The sequence below is a fragment of the Phyllopteryx taeniolatus genome, chromosome 11, assembly GCF_024500385.1.
Source record: "Phyllopteryx taeniolatus isolate TA_2022b chromosome 11, UOR_Ptae_1.2, whole genome shotgun sequence".
Lineage (NCBI taxonomy): Eukaryota > Metazoa > Chordata > Actinopteri > Syngnathiformes > Syngnathidae > Phyllopteryx > Phyllopteryx taeniolatus.
The window spans coordinates 19210718-19228357 of NC_084512.1; the positions used below are offsets into that span (position 1 = coordinate 19210718).

Sequence of the window (17640 nt, forward strand, 5' to 3'; positions counted from 1 at the left end):
CTTTTGATTAGATTGCATCTGACGGTGACATTCTGGGTCATTCAATTGTCATGTGCTGTAACAACTCAAATGACATGCAGTGGAACACAGACCTGCGCTAAGGTCAAACCATGCTTAATTACCGGAGGTTTATGAATGGAAAAGCATAATTTAAAAAAAAAAAAAAAAACAGGGTTGGTGACAACTAGAATGGCATGTAGTGGAGCACAGACCTCCGCCAAGGCCAAAGCATCTTTAATATACTTAGTTTATGGATAGAAAAAAACAATACAGAGTCCTTTCACAAATAGCAAACATCTGGAAGTAATTGACCCCCGTAACCTCCAAAAGTTTATAATTACCTGGAGATGCCACAAGATGGCAGCAAGCTTTTGTCTAAATGAAGCTCATCAACTCACTTCAAACTAGTTCTGTGGCAGCTTGGATCAGTGAATAGGGGACTTTTCAGTGGATAACTGAGGGTAGGGTCCAAAAATATATGAATTTGCGAATGCTGAAGTGCGATTATTGGGGGGGTTTCACTGTATTGAAATACCAGGTTTGATCAGTGCCCTCACTTGGCCCCTACTGCAAGTAGACTGTAACATCGAAAAGTGTCAGATGGTTGTATTGAGACCTTTTATTCAGATCACAGTTGCATTGCAAGTACTTATCAAACAAACCATCTCTATTACCTCACAGATGCGTGTCATAATCAACCATTTAAATATCCACCCGTGAAGTTGAATAATTAGCGGCCAGCTAACTGGATCACTTAAAGAGCGTGTTGACCTCACCCCCTCTTGTATGTATGAAGAGTCCCCTTTAAATGGAGGTGAAAAAAGAAATGCTCTTTTCAACTGCTCTTGGTGCCCCCGCCATGGTCCACTTTTTTTTTAAGTCTCTGTTCATTACATGAAGCAGAGCAAACAGGTTTGCAGTGTGCTCAATCAAAGCGGCTGGCTGGCGAAAGGAATTACAGCTGGATGTGTGTGCAAATCTCTAATGCCCGACTAATTAAGCCAGCAGCTAAATTCCACCATATGGCTTGCTGGCTCTTGTATGTGCAAGCTGACTTAAGAGACAAAATTAAGACGATTTAGTAGAACAAACCAAGCAAGGGAAGGGTTTTCAATTTGCTTTGAATATTTCTCCCCTTCCTCCTCGCCGCCCCAAGTATTGACGAGACAGGAAGTGATCGCTGTTGCCCCGAGCAATGAACTAGGTGACCCCAGGGGCGTTTCAGTTGATGTCCCCACTCCCTGCACTCTTAACATGTATGCTTCTCTTTGCCCCCCCCCCTGGGTGCCAGCCCTAATTTGCCCCCAGCCAATACAGCTTAACCCCCTCCCCTCCCTGCTACACGGGTGAACGAGCATCAGGGGACCCTGGCCTGGCTGCTCCGCATCACACACACACTGAATATGTGCAGCGACTTGTTAGAGCCCGGAGAGCGTTGCAGTGTTTTGATGGAAACGTGTGTGTGTGTGTGTCTCTCTCTCTCTCTCTCTCTCTCTCTTTCTCTCGCTCTATCTCTCTCTTTTACAGACTTGGTATGAACAAGCTGCCAACACACAGCAGGTCAAACCAGAAGCACCCCCCAGAGCTGTGGAAAGTGGCCCCCAGTATCAAATGCGACTTCTGGCCCTCTGCAAGAAGGGAAAAGCCAATGGTAAGATGCTGGTCCTGCGTTAATTGGGCCCGGAAGTTACTTTGCCCACCCTTTCCAATTAAATAAGGATTCAGTTCCCTTCCAAGTTTTTTAGTTTTGATTAATGTTAGTGGTAGAATGTAAGAAAAAATATCTGGGGAAAAAAAATTAACACTTTATAGGACAAGGAACCATTGTTGGTCAGCTATTGACAGACAGACACTTTATTCAGCCACAAGTGAAATTCCCAACACTGATAATTCACAATTCAAATGATTTTAAATTACATTTAATCAATTAAAATCCAGCAGTGGAACTATGTCACGTCTCCCAGCCAATCAGCAGAATACTGATGATAATGAAAAGGCTGTATAGCATTATCAGACTCTTCTTGAAGGCCCCAAAACAGTGAACCCTCAAATGCTCATAATATACAGATTCAACTTAATAAGATAGGGCAAGTATCGTAGAAAAGTATCATGACAAAAAGTAGTCAAGTATATTTGTATAGCCCTTAATCACAAAAGTCTCAAAGGGCTTCACAGGCCCACATTTGGCAATGATTGAAGAAGTCCCTTAAACCCCCAATAGGGCAAGGAAACAGTCAAAACCCCATTTGATGAAAAAAAAAAAAAAAAAAAAAAAAAACCTTCAGAAGGAACCTCAGATGGGGGAATCCCCCTTCCAGGATGACCAGGCTGCAATGGATGTCGAATGAGCAACATTTATCACATACACACCCATATAGGTTCACGAAACACATCACAAAATAGTTTTCAGAAGATCAAGTCTTACCTAATTTCTGTTTTTAAAAGAAAAATCAGTTTGCTTATTATTTGATATTCCAATTTCTTAAGATGGTGACTTGAGATTTCATTTGTTGTAAGCTATATTCATCAAAATTATTTTTAAAAAAATGAGAATCCTGAAATATTACACTCTATGTTGTGGATTTATATAATGAGTTTCACTTTTTGAGTTGCACTATTGAAATGAGTTTTCTGCAATATTCACATTTTTTTAGATGCACCTGTGTGTTTTCATTAAAATGTGCGTGGTCCTCTAAAGACTAAAATAGTTGAAGGCTTCCCTGGTCCTGATGTGAAGATAAGTAGACCTTCACATATCGAGCCCAACACATTTCTACTCTTGCTGTCGCTGTCAGAGGCCTATAGGATGCTGAAGGAAGCGGACAAAAAGGGTGTGGCCTTGGGCCCCGCCTCATACGACCACGTGATCCGCACCCTGCTGGCCGGAGGAGCTTTGGAGGACGCCACGGCGGTCAAGGACATGTAAGTCGCCTCACCAGCAAGGCTGCCGAAAGTGTCCGTGGGCTATTTGTTGTGTTTGTGAGTCAGAAACAGCCCACCAAGCATTTAAAATTATTTAAAATGTTGTGCTTTCCTCTCATTGATGTCACCAAGGAAGTTATTTTATGCTTTCCACATATTTTTTGATAAGATGCGGGACATGAGCCAAGGAAAAATCCATTACATTTTGGTGCAAATCCAAGAGATTCTTTCAGCATTCTCCCAAATTTCTCTGTGAATAATCCATGAATCTTAATGACCAAATCCAGACAAGGCCAAATTATCCATCCAGTGCTATTGTAGTTTCTAACGGATTCATTTACACACTCACCATAACTGAATCAGGTATTGTACTGTCTCTGGGTATGTTACCAGCACTAGTCATCTGTAGGTAAACAAAGCCTGATGACAACTGTGTGCTTCCACACTCATGTCTCCTGGATATATTTTATAGGTGGAAATAAAACATCAATGGACATGTAGTTAAGTAATATAATACTGTATATATTGTATATTGTAATATATTGTGAGGTCATGCCTAAGTGGGTGCATGTAGACGGGTATTCGAGATCTGAGCTTAGTGCTGCCAATCTTTTTTTTAGAATTTTTTTTTTTAGATTTTTTACTCACTTGTTTTTTTTTTGTCCTTCTAAAGAAAGCAAGCAACCATTTACTGTGCAATGCTATAACTAATTTGTAAAAGAGAGAAAAATACATCGTTTTTATCAGCCGACACGATTCTCCCGCTCATGTCATGAAATAATCGCAGCACTTTTAAGACCTGCGCAATATGATAACCCATCTCCGCTCTTGTTTGAACTAGTTCACGGCCTCCCCTGCACCGCGTGAAAGCTTAGCTTTATTTATTTTTATCTGTGCTCGCGCTGAGGAGTGGAATGAGCTGAGAGGAGAGTCGGGCTGGGGAAGACGATAATGGCGAGAAATAAGGAGATAAAAAGAGCTAAGTGTGGGTAAAAATGAAAAGGCAAGGAGGTCTAGATTTAATCACGGAGGTGGTTAATGAAGACGCTATAGGTATTAATTATTTGTGCATTTGTTTTGAGGTAATCTGGACAGAATTGAGTAGCGGAAGGGGGGTGTTTATGGCCAGATTAAGGGATTGAGGGTGTGATGTTGAGGTAGATGTGGGATTCAGTGGCTGAAGTGAAAGTATGCCGGAAAGAGAAGGCACTGTGTGTGCGTGTGTGTGTGCGTGTGTGTGTGCGTGTGTGTGTGTGTGTGTGTGTGTGTGCATGCGTGCGTGCGTGTGTGCCCGTGTGCATGCAAGAGAGCCTATTGAGATTCTCTCTCACCTGATAAGAGTAATTCAGACCTCACCACGCCGACCCTCTTCCCGCTGTGACCCTGTCGCAAGCGGCTCCCGAATGTTGCCTGGCCCCTGGCGTCGCCATGGCGATAAGGACTACCTCGCCTGATGCTCAATTGAGCGCACAGATTAATCTGCTTGCAGGGCTCTCATAATAAGTACAAAAAAGAAGAGGAGAGCCTAGTCTGATTGAGGTTTTCGTGGCAAAGAAATGAGGAGGGCACACCCGTTTATGGAATGAGGAGCAGATTTTGGAAAACGTTCTTCTCCAAAATGACACCCGAGCTAGATATAATACTTGCACTGTGGCTCAAGAAGAGCAAAACATCGCACGCACGGTGGCATCAATCAAGTTATTCATGTCTGTATTATTGTCAGGGTCACATAAGAGGCTCAGACATGCCCTCCATCATGTAGCTTGCATTGTCTGTACTTTGTCCACAGGATTATAAAATAGGGGAAAATAGGGTGAAACAGTTTACCAGTAGAACGTGACAAAATTTACACATGTAATTATTACCTTTTTATATTTGAATTATCGTCATTTCCGTATTTGACTCATAAGTGCATACGGTTGAATTCTGATGATAACCATGATCGTTTTGGTCACCACCGATAACTGTGAGCATTTTGGTCACTTTAATCGTGATATTACATTTTCGTACTGTTTTATCTCTTGTCAAAATATACCGACAATATTGTTTAATAAATGCCTCTCTGACATTGTCAATCAAAACTGATCAGATTGTGCAGGTTGCCATAAAGTTGTGGCTGGTCAGAGTGTACATGTAAGGAAAAAAAGCAACTCTGTTTCGTTGAACTACTTTTTTGGTACATAGCCAAGTATCTTATCAACTTTCAGTGCCCAGTCTCGTGTGCCAGGCTTCCAGCTGAGCGACATCGCCAACAGTTTACTCGTGGTCACACAGAGCAAGCGAGGCCAGACTAAAGGTAAGAACAATACACATACAAAAGATTTAGCCAAACACAATATTAAACCTCACAGCCCCTGCCCGCAGACGCATTGGAGACTCTCAAGTCGATGCTGCAGCAGGACCACGTCCCATCACAGCTCGCCATCACCAGGCTAGTGCAGGCCCTCGGCAGCCAAGGCGATGTCGCTGCAATTACGGAGGTCCAGTCACGCATAGAGAGTCTCGGCACGAGCCTTAACCTCTCCACCATGTTGTTCACAAACAACAAGGCCCTGGCTCACATCAGGCAGTAAGTCCTTACTAGGTTGTTTTGAATCCTCCCAATCATATGTTACTGAGAGGCTATTACCCTCACAATCCTGGCATTTTATTTCCTCAGTGTTGCCACCACTTCAGTCCACACAAGTAGCCAGCTGCAGCTTTCATCCTACAAAGAAAAAAGTGGTTGCTTGAATAGTCTTTTTTTTTTTTTCCAAACAAAAACAGGACATTTGTCCTTAATGTGCAAACAAAAACACGCAACACAGTACGACAGGAATGATGGGGAAAGGACATTGATAACTTTGCATTCCTTTACACACGTATGTATATATGTATGTATGTATGTATATATGTGTATATATATGTATATATGTGTATATATATATGTGTATATATATATGTGTATATATATGTGTATGTATGTGTGTATATATGTATGTATGTGTATATGTATGTATGTGTATATATATATGTATGTATATATGTGTGTGTTTATATCTATGTGTATATATATGTATGTATATATGTGTGTGTGTATATATATATATATATATATATTCTCAATAATGTTAATCATGCAGAGATTAACAAAGTTCAGTTGATGTTCGCCCAAAATATGAACTAGTTCATGAACTTTTGTTCATTGAACTCGTTCAGGTACAACACTGCAAACCTCCCCACTAGGAAGGATAGCTACAGTCTTGATTGTATTTTTGTTTACTGAAAAAAAATTCAGATGCCCGGTTGGATAAGTGATGTTGTCTATTATTGTGAATTAAACAGTTTTTCTAGGATTTCAACTACAAACAAATTTTATGACATTCTAGGTCACTTTTTTTTATTTTTTTTATGACAGTCTCCCGGAAGCAGAGCATGTCTATCTGGCTCTCCGTAATTCTTATTTAGTCTTCTTAGTGTTTATCGTAAGGTAAATATAATTAGGGCCCAAGCATGAGGTTGTGCAAAGGTCCTCTTGGAATTGATGTTTACGACAGGGCGCACGGGAGAGTCTCAAAGAGCCATGCTCAAAATTTACCAGGAAGTCGGACACTTTACTTATATATCAGCCACACTAGAGTCTCTAGACACAGTCTTGTCATTTTGAGGATGTGCCATGAAAAGGGTAATGTGAGGGTCTGGTAATTGCTACTTGTGGCTTAAAAATTTTTTTTAAGCTTCTCTCTAATCAGTAAGCCAGTATGCAGTCAGACCCATCTGTATGTTGAAAAAGTTTAAAGAATTTACATTATTCTGCAAAATATTTAGTAAAATGCAAGGCAGAAGTCGTTTAACAGTGCATTGCACAAAGAACAATATTTTTAACACATTACCGCCAGGCAAGTGCGTGACAAGACCTGCTATGACAAACTCTTAGCATAAAAGCTTAGTAAGCGAGCAGGACGTCCAGAACAAATGGGAGACAAGGGCATAATAGGATTATTCATGGATTCCTTTTAATGTCATGAAAACACCCATCTTCCACTGCTGTTCCATTGCCTCTCAAACAACAGTGGACAAAATATAAAACACATTGTGCATCAAACTTTCATCACGCCACTTGCCACATTAGCGCGACAGACATCCCCGTGCCAACTCTGCAGTACCGCAAAAAGTGGAAGAAATAGTAAGACGCCCTTACGCCCGGTTGGCCATCGTTGCTTGGCCCTGTCAGCTTGAACCCTGACCTCTGGGAGCGGCGCCCTGAGCCGCTCTGACACGTGTGTCCCCGCTGTGCCTGAGTCAAGCTGACTAGTTAAGAGCCCGGGTGGGGAAGCGAGCAGGGCCGGAAAGCAGAGAGAACCGCATTTAGCGGGGGCCCCCGCTGAATTATTCAGACGGTCCCACTCGCAACAATCAGGGTGGATATGTTCACCCACCTCTGGACACTCGCACATACACTTGCATATAGGCGCGCACACTGCCGCAGTTAAATATTCATCACGATGGGAACTGTGAAAGGAGGAGGCAGAGTAAAGTGTACTCGCCAGGTCAGGTTGCCAGATTGAGTTGGCTGATATCTGTAGAGCTTTTGTTTTTCATGGCTTTGTGCACCAACATTTCAGCATGCAGACAAAACAGGGGAAGTTTACACAGTAAAGAGAAAAAAAATGTGAATATCTTTCTGACATTAACTCTTGTTTTTTTCTTTTCCTCAGGGGTGATTTGGAGTCAGCAGTTGAGATGCTTGAAGAAGTTTACACCAGTCCAGACAGCAAAAGCCCCAGTATGGCCTTTGTGTTCCGGAAAGTTTTGGACGAAGACAACGACAAAGCCATCGACAAGTGTAAGACAGACAACACATGCAGTGTACAATGATCGGTATCACCAGAAAAGTCACTGACTGAATGTGCCTGTGGTTTTACAGTGAGTGCTATGGCCGAGCGGCTGGCCAACCACTTTGCCTGTTGCAGACCGGCTTCAGATCTGTTCCTCAACCTTCTGGACTTGGGCAAAGTAGAGGATGCCAAGTTCATGCTGGCTGTAAGTGTTTGGGAACACATGTGCGACTTGTACAGCAATCTTTGTAATGTTCTGTAACTGCCATCAGCCATGAATGAACTATGAAGTGTACCAGTGCTCAGTACTAGGGCTATTGCCGTTCTTTCTATACTGAGCCCCTTGACTGTTTATTTTCTCTGATTATGCTATGCTTATGACTCTGTGCTCTTCTCATTGTCATCAAACCAAAATGCAACAAGTCCCATCTTTTATAAAGTATCAAAATCTTACACCTGCACTCTTTCACACTGTCTCCCTTTTGGGGCTCATATTATTGTTTGACCCTTTAGTATTTACGCACTCACCCTTTCACACTAGAGTCCATCAAGACACAGTCCTGGGGCTCATGGTCTTCTTTTATCCTTTGACTTGGTCTAGGCCTTGCATACTTTCTAACCAGTGTCACTCAGGGTGTAGTCCTGTAGCTCATGTTATTCTTCAGCCTCTTAACTATGTCCAACGCTGCAGTCTATCAAACCAGGAATCTGTCCTGGGGCTCAAATCCTTGTTCAACTATTTTCTTGTCTGGAACCTACCTTAGTCGACTGAGGTTCCAAACAACCAGAATTCAGTCTAAATGACGAGCTTGTGCCCACGAGGTGCAATCTGCATAAACCGTGTCCCAAGTACAGACATAATGATGAATCGCAGATTTGTGCATCAAACGTGTGTGCGAGTTTGACGCACAAATCTGTGCATACGCCAGCCCATTTTCATCTTTGGCTCCTTAGTCCTGTCTAGAGACTGCTACCTTTCCGACCTGTCTCCCTCAGGGCTCTCATTACTCTGTAACTCTGTGACTGTGTCAAGAACTCTTTTGAACCGGAATCCCTCAGATCTATGTCTTGGAGCTCATGTTAGTCTTTCTATACTAGCTCTCGATACCTTAGTTCATCTCATGCCTTCACCCATGACTGCTATGTTAGTGACGTCCTCTCCTCCCTTCTTTGACACGCCATATCTTAAGGCCTTAGTGCTTTCTGTGTCATGGTACTTGAAAACATGCGTAGCAGACGCAAAAAGGGAAGTGTTGATGACTTTTTTTTCCCCCCCTAAGTCAAAACCCTTGGGACACCCAGCTACATTCACTCACCACTGTTTTTGACTAATTTATCCGGCCTTTTACATTTGCGTCCCACACCCCATGGAGTCGGCCAGTCTTTGGTTGACTGCCTCAGACTTCAACTTCACTAATTTACGCACTGTTCAAGCGTTACAGCTCAATGGCTTCGCTGTGAGCGCTGGGAAATGAATATGTAAGACGCTAGATGGGTGGACGAGACAGCCGAAACACAGGCGGTAAATGGGAGAGACTTGCTGCCAGTTCACAGCGATTACTTCTCACTCACTTGCTGGATGATCCATCCCTCTCAGTCATTTGCTTGCATGTGTGACTTAAGTGCACACTAATGAAAACTTATCTTACTTACTGCTGCACTTCATCACTATTTCAACAGGAATATACTTTTTTTTTTTTTTTTTAGGTCAGCAACACTGTTTTTGCTACAAAACTGTCATTTATCACAATTGTTAGCCACCCCGAAAAGTCAAATAATACAGCTTGAGAGTGAGCCCTTACCCAAACATTGAATTATATTTCCTTCTTTTATAAAATCAAAAAAACTTCCACAATGAGTTAAATCCAACCTTGTCTGCTCATTTTTTTCGCTGACATCTGGAGTAATAATCCTTTTCAATCATTAAACAGCCATGTCTGAAATGATGGGCTTTAATGAACAGATACATTACCACTCACTGCTCTCCCCCTTCATCACTATTTAAACACAAACTATGAATTACATTACATACATGCTTGATATGCATCCTGGACAGTTTTCAGATATGCAGTATGGGTTTTGACCCTCTATACGAGGACAAATGACTACAATTGCTTAACATACCCTGAACAAATACCGGTATACAGTTTATACATAGCCATTCCATGGTTGAATGGAATAACTCTTTTATTATAATGCCAGGTCAGTCAGTCAGAAGCCTGATCAAATTCAGTTTTGGAAAATGCTAAATAGAATAGCTAAATCAAATGAGGTGAAGTAGATAACACATCTGAAAAATCACATCTTATTAAACTAATTTTAAAAAAGAAAACATTTAAACTGGAAAATATTACAATAGTGTCACTTTAAGTCCAGTTTAATATACCCTAAAAGGTAGAATAATAATTTTTTTTAATCACAAAGTAGAGAAAATTAAATATACCTGTCACGCGAACAAAATGTTAAATTGTCAATCAAAAGGGTAAAAAGGCAGCAGTCTTGGCTTAAAAGAACCCAATGTAATGCAATGCACTCAGGGAAGTTACAAATGTGAATCGTGAATTTTTCCCTACTGGTCACGTGCTAATATTGCCTCAATACTATAATACGTCGCTACTTCTCAAGCTTGTGAGTAGTGACATGACCCGTGTGCAAGTTTTACATCTGTCATCCCCCTCGTAGGCCCTCTTTAGTCCTCACCGGAGGACTAAAGAGGCAAAGCAACCGACCGAGGCCATCCCATCAAAAAGTGAAGTGACCAAACTCTGAAAAGCTTTTAAGTCGACAGGCGCACAATAACCGGGACGAGCCTATCAAGAGAGGTGGCGAGTGGGCATACAGTGGGCGAGCGTGAAGTCATTAAGAAGTACAACCAGGAACATGTCAGTGGAGAGGAAGGATGCGACGTTCCCTGGGAGCATCCGAAGCTTTTAGGAGCCGCCGGGTCGGTTCCGACGTCGCTAGTGGGGGAAGATGGGAATGAAATAAATAAATAAAACACCAGGGATGGAGCCAATGTTCATGGTGTTGCTCTAATTGCCTGATTGTACTTGAATCATTCTGGGTGGCGTGTACGTGTGCGTCTATGCATGTGCGCGTTGTGTTAAAAGCCTTGCAGGCTACTTGCTTTAAATTCAGTAAAACCGGAATGTGTTGGTTTACGACTGGCTAGAAATGTCATTGCTGCTCAGTCAGAAGAACACACACACACACACCAAATACACACATAGAGCCATGTTTTGTATAAATGCCTGCATGTATTTTACATATTAAAGCATCTTTTCCTCTTGGATTAAGTATAAGAACGTATGTTTAGAAAGCTTGTCACGTCACGTCTAATCTTTATCTGTGCTTATGTCTAAACAAACCCTTTGAGATTAATCCAAGGCTAGCAACTCCACACTTTTAGTTTTTATATACCCATGTTAAATGCACCTTCGTCTATCTTCCATCTCTTTCTGCAGAGGGTCACCGCCTTGGCTGAGCAGAAGGAAGTGCTGGTGTCTTTCTTGGCTCGAGCGTCTCAGCGGCCAGGACAGGTCCAGTCACATTTCGTCCTTTTTTTAAAGCATGTTTTACCCCCTTTTTAAGTGATATTATGATAAAAACAAATGTTGCCCATACAACTAAGCGCAGGTTAACAATGTGTATTATTTATTTGCATTTCTTCAGGATTTAACTGATTTGAAAGTTATTGAAATAGCATTTTATTTGGACTCCTGGAAATGGTTCCTTTCGACATAATGTTATGATGTGACGCTCATAAAATTAATTTTTCCAATACAGTAATCCTTGCTATATCACAGTTCATTTATTGCGGATTGAGTGCATCATATTTTTTTCTTTAAAGGTCATTGTAGTGCATTATTTACCTGCAGTCAGCTTTACAGGCCAATTGATTTAAATGTCACAGCAGTGACTCACAGAAGGTCAATTGGACTAATGTTTTTAGCAGATAAACTTTACAGAGTACCTTATCCATTTAAAACTCAAGCCAGCGTCAGAGGTTTCTTCAATAAATTTACAAATACCAACTTTAGCCTGACAAATAGCTAATGCACACACTCATAACAATATGGACAGGAACAAATGCGAGGAAGGGGCAAAGTTTAGCTTGATTTTCTTCAATTACAGTACTGTAGTTTAAAACATCACAGTTAATCCTGGGCACTCATAATGCTTTTTGCTGAGTACGTTGTCACACCATGCCTGTGTGGACTGTTGTTCACGTCATTCAGGCAGGCCATGCCTAATAGGCATGTGCTTGTGTTGTGTGTGTGGATGGCGAGTTTAAGAGGACAGATAAAATACTTCTATCGCTCTCTAAAGTGTAGTTTCACAAATTGACATTGGAATGCATATACAGTGGAACCTCGATAGAACGGACTAATTTTTAATAAAATTACAGCTTCATTTACAATTTGTTTTTTTTTCCAAACACTTGTTTTAATATACAGTAAGAAAATGCATACAACAGCTGGATTGCATGATGGCAACATAGCATCTGTGGCTAATCCACGGTCAAAACAAATGACTTGACCATTGTTCTTGTGTGTGACTTGATAGGTGGACAAAATCAAGACCTTGCAGAACCTGATCCCTGACTTTGTTGAGAAGGAAGTGCTGTACCCGTACTTGATGAAGTGTCATGGTAAGAGTGGTGCCGTTAGCATGGCTGCATTAACAATACATCGAGTCAAAGAACATACAGTGAACCCTCACCGATTCACAACTCGGCAGTCACCTATTCACAATTTTTTCTGTTGAACATAACTGAAAGTATTTGCTTAAAAACACACCTCTTCGCGCCTGTCCGTATAGTTTTGCTGGCTGGACGGTGATGATCAGCGTGATGGAAGATTCCAGTTGAGGTCCGACAGGCGATGCATGCGCCTTGTGGGGTTGATGATGAAGAAAGTGCCCTACTAAAGATAGAAGAGTTTTTTGCAATATACTGTGTACATTTGGAATATTAGATTATTTATGTGCCACTGAGTTAAACAAGTAATAAAACGGCTATTAGGAAAGTAGTAATCAGTATTTTACAGGTTGCCTAGCAGTAACATATACGCCAGTCTTTTTATTTTATTTATTTTTTTTTTAAATAAATCATCTGGAAGCCATTTATTTTTAAGGGTGATGTAAGTTGAATTTCAAATGATACTGTTATAAGATAATAATTTGTGGTATATTTAGGGTTTAAACTATTATTACAGTGAACCCATGCATATATGCTATTCACCAATTCGCTTTTTCTCTGTGGAACCCATCCTATATATTCTCTCTTAAACTCACCGATTCATGGTTTTTGTGCTCTTTCTGTAACGCCATAACGTGGCGCCAAAGCCCTGGCTAATACGAAAGTAGTAATTTGTCAAGGAAATATGTTAAAGTGATGCATCTCAACTGAGAGACTGCTGTATTTGTTTGTAGGGGAGGTGCCAAGTTTAGCCCCCACTTCACGGGAGGTCTCGGTCCCTATCGTTTGGATGAGGGGATTTACTATACAGTATATAGGAAAATATAAAAACATTTAGGGCGGGCGTCTATTATTTGTAAATGTTTGCTATTCGCGTCCTATCTTGTCCCTAACTCTCGCGAACAGTGGGTGTTCACTGTATTCGTAAGTGTATATGTGTGAGGAGGCACAGTAGGAAGTCATGCAGGCCTTTTGTAGACCACATGTCCACTAATGAGTCAGCTGTCCTGCCTAGCCTAGCGTGCTAATCACTACATGGCCCGCCACTCAGTACTTTTTGTCTTACACGCCGACTGTTCATCTTTCGACTACAATCCCGACCATTTTCCTCCGTTATCACAGCAAAGACGGGCTGACATGACTATTTCATTAGCATTCACCAGCTGCTCAAAAAAGGTGCTCATGGGGGACGTGTAAGCGCAATTGGGTTCGGTCTTTATTTCTCAAGAGACATAACCTGATTACTTTTTCTATTAATGAAACCGCCATCTCACGAGGAAATAGAGTAACAAAACCTTCCAACATTGGCTACTACTTTATTTTTATGATTCTAATCATGACAAAATGAGCCTATATAATATTCTTTTGCCCACTGAAGTGATATTTAATATCCAAAAAAACGTCATGTTGACTCATGTGGTTTACAAGGTTCCTCAATGCTTCAAATTTGTTCAAGGTTTAGTGCTGCAAATGTGGCTAAAGTGCTTTTCTAGCACTTGAACTTGGAGCAAGCAAGGTCTGCTAATGGGTTTTCCGTCATAGTTTTGTCTCGGTTAAGAAGTAGATTTTAATAAATTTTAATATAATACTATCCCTTTTATTGTAATGAGCTCATTTTTAACATATCCATCATAGCACAGCTGTAAGGTGCCCTAAACACTTAGAACTCTTAGAAGTTGAATTTGTGTTTAACAAGGTGTGTACACTCTGTATAAACCTTTCCAAATTCAAGTATTTCTCTCCATCACATTGATATTTTCTGTGGCAGTCATGGACAAAGACCTGGCGTCGGCTAAGGCTCTGTACGAGCGCATGCAGCAGGAGGGGCTGGTCGTGGATGAGCTGTCACTCAAGCGGCTGGCTGTGTTGTATCGCAACGCGGGAGAGACGGCGCCCTTCCCCGAGCCCTCCGTGAGTTCTACTGCTACACTTTGCAGTCAACACACAATACCTACAAATTGGTTGGAAAAGTTTCATTTATTCGATGGAAATGCAATGAAATAATAATTTTATCCCAATGTGTTTAAAAAAAAAAATATATATATATATTTATCTGAAACAACTCAAATTAATATGGTTGCAACGAGTGGAGGTGATTGAAAATTTTAATATATAGCTACAGGAATTTTGGATAGTGCTTTAAAGTGCTGAAATTAAATAACTAAAATAAATACATATGCAACAATAAATTAACAAATGAGATATTTTCAGTATCTTTTAAATTATATATTTTCTGTTTTTGGGCATGCAAGCATTGTGGTCTTAAAATCAGTTGACACATTTTCACTCATGACTAAAATAAATATGAACATATTAAATGTTATATATCATTTAACAAATTAGATATTTTTAAAAACATATTTTGTATTTGATCAAGGTAATCTGAAAGCACATTTTCAAACACCAATAACTAAAATATATAAATATCAAACACAATTTAATAAAGTAAAACTGTTATCTTTTTAAATGTTTAAATAGTTTATTTATAAAGCAGAAAATGAAGGTTGTCTTTAAAAGCAGTTGAGGTATTTAACACCACACTAAAATAAATATATACATATTAAATAAAATAGAAATAAATAAAAAATAAATATCGTTTTAAAGGCAGGTAATTTTGAGAGCGCCAAACTTTTTTCCTTTAACCTATTACCAACAATTGTATTTGTATATAGCAAACCTCCTTTTAAGAAAATATGTATTTGTCATATATTAAGTTTAAAAAAATATATCTTTTAAGTTCTTATAATGTTGTAATTCGACAAAAAAAAAAACGTAAAGGAACCCTGGCAACTTCTGCTGTAAAATCATAAACATGCACATTGCACACCAATTTGGTGCAAAAATGAACAGATCCCAATTTGTGCTGCAGTGGTTGCAGTATAGTGACGACGCAGTGTTCTTCAACTCTCATTATTTACACAGGCACATATATACACGCACACACACAGCGGATGAAATAAGTATTTAACACATCACCGTTTTTCTCACTAAATCTACTTCCAAAGGTGCTATTGACCTGAAAATTTCACCAGGTGTTGAGAACAGCCCAAGTAATCCATACATACAAAGAATACTTTCAACCACAAATAAGCTCAGAAATTAATATATATATATATTTACACACACACACAAAATATGGCGAGGTGTGGTATCAATGAGTGCTGTCTGGCTATTTCTGCTACTTTTGAGCCTTTTAGCACTTGACACATTATGTAAGTTGGTGTGGGCCTATTTTAGGGAAAAACACACGCATACATATGTACACTTAGAAGGCTCTGATGTTGATGCTGTGGCCCTTGGAGGCAGGTGCACCAGCAGCCTAACGCACCTGCGGGATGAAGGTAAGAGAGGCTCTTGCATTATTCAACACACATCAGGAGAGTGAAGTGATGCTCGGCCTTTAGAACGGAGGCAGACGTGAATGCTGCCATAAAACCTCTACTCCACCGCTTCAATCACTCGCTGACCTCCACTAAGGCCCAATAATCTAATTTGCATCAGCACGTAATGGTACCTACACTTTTCATAAATGCACACCTTCTGTATATGACTGATGTTGTCTTTAAGATTCATGCATTAGTCCCTGAGAAATTGAGGAAAATGTCTCCATAAAAATTCAAACATTGGGATAACCAAGGCCAAGTGGTTATTGAGAATGTGACCTGTGCCCAAAGTCGTTACTAGTTTGATTTCCCTGTGAATAAAAAGCACTTTTTACATATTTAGCATTATATCACAATTTAAAACAGTTCCCAGGTGTCTTAATGTCTGTTTCACGGTTTTGTAAAAATAACTTTGCACCCCATTATTTAATCCTTCCTGAATTTAGCCTGTTTTGATGGAGCGGTCCTGTCCGGTCACCCCGGCTTTTGTTAACCATGACGATTGGGCACCAAGGGTTTGAATGTGTCAAGTAGCTTCAACTTGTGAAAACAGAGTTAAGAGTTTGTGGAGCTGTATGAGCACCCTGGAAGACAATAAAAGCATTTTCACTCATGGTGGCAGCACTTCATACACTACAATTTACACACTTGTCAACTGGGGGTTATTTGGCACGTGGCGCATGTAGCGGACTCATCAACAAACAAATCCTGTTTCGTGACAGTGGGCTGGAAATTCAGAACCAGTCAAGACACTTTCTCAGAAATAGTCTGAGAACAAAAGAATTACCGTGTTGTTTCATTTCACACTCGATGGGTGGACCACACTTCCGACACCCACCTATCGTTATATGGGCAATAAAAAGTAATTTTCCATCATGTCTGCTTTGCCGCCATCTTGTGGCCTTTTTGCGGGATGGAACTGAGTTGAGGAGCTTCATTTAGACAAAAGTAGTGCTTTGTCCCTCCCACCCAGGATTCTACAGTAACTACACTTTATAAAGCCAGTTTATTTTTTCATATTCTCCTTTTTTAATACAATACTTTTTTTCTTAAAAATCAATTAACATTTTTAACAGTTTTCTGTGAAGGGGCTGGAATGGATTAATGGCGTTTCAGTTAATTTCTATGGGGAACATTGATTTGCTATATGAGTAAATAGAGTTATGAGCTTGGTCACGGAACAAATTAAGCTCATAAATCTAGGTACCACTATACTTTCCACAAAAGCCTTTATCCACCCAAACAAGAACAAAACACACACTTTGTGTGGATCAAAACACCGATTCATTAACCAAGAGGAGGCCTGCTGTGTGTGTAGACATCAAATACGTTCTTTGTGTCTTAATGGGGATTTAAAGATGAAATGAGAAAACCTGCTTGTAGAGTGCATGCTATTTAAACACACCCAGGAGGGCGTACTTACTCACACCGCGCGCCCCCCCCCCCCCCCCCCCCCCCCCCCCCACACACACACACCCAGCCCATGACTTGAGCGCCATTTGGGGTTTAACGCCCACCCGTCCTCTTCTTTGTGTGCAGGAGTCGTTCAAGTTCTACGCTGACAAACTGAAAGAGAGGACAGTCAAAGCGCAACCTGTAGAAGAATAAAGACCTAACCCTGCCCCTTTCATAGTCATCCCTCCATTTTTTTTTTTTATACATTATGTAAGTGGTGTTCCACTATCGTGTCCTCTGCTATCAATATGACTGTGATAACCGTGTACAGACGTATTTATGCTAATAAATGACATTAGGAATCCAGGTGTTGTGTAGTCAATGATGTAGGCATGCACCAAAAAAGGCGCACACATGCACATTT

The 17640-nt window shown here is 40.5% G+C and overlaps 1 protein-coding gene across 1 annotated transcript in view; it reads left to right on the top strand.

The window, feature by feature from the left end:
• Positions 1-17582, top strand: part of lrpprc (leucine-rich pentatricopeptide repeat containing) — a 72567-nt gene extending 54985 nt beyond the window's left edge. Inside the window, exons 29-38 of the mRNA XM_061790002.1 lie at positions 1528-1651; positions 2796-2922; positions 5130-5218; positions 5287-5491; positions 7620-7747; positions 7829-7944; positions 11204-11278; positions 12306-12390; positions 14207-14349; positions 17361-17582. Coding sequence (XP_061645986.1) covers positions 1528-1651; positions 2796-2922; positions 5130-5218; positions 5287-5491; positions 7620-7747; positions 7829-7944; positions 11204-11278; positions 12306-12390; positions 14207-14349; positions 17361-17429 — 1161 coding nt within the window. The 3' untranslated portion in view covers positions 17430-17582. The remainder of the gene's footprint in view (positions 1-1527; positions 1652-2795; positions 2923-5129; positions 5219-5286; positions 5492-7619; positions 7748-7828; positions 7945-11203; positions 11279-12305; positions 12391-14206; positions 14350-17360) is intronic.
• Positions 17583-17640: the final 58 nt, after the last annotated feature.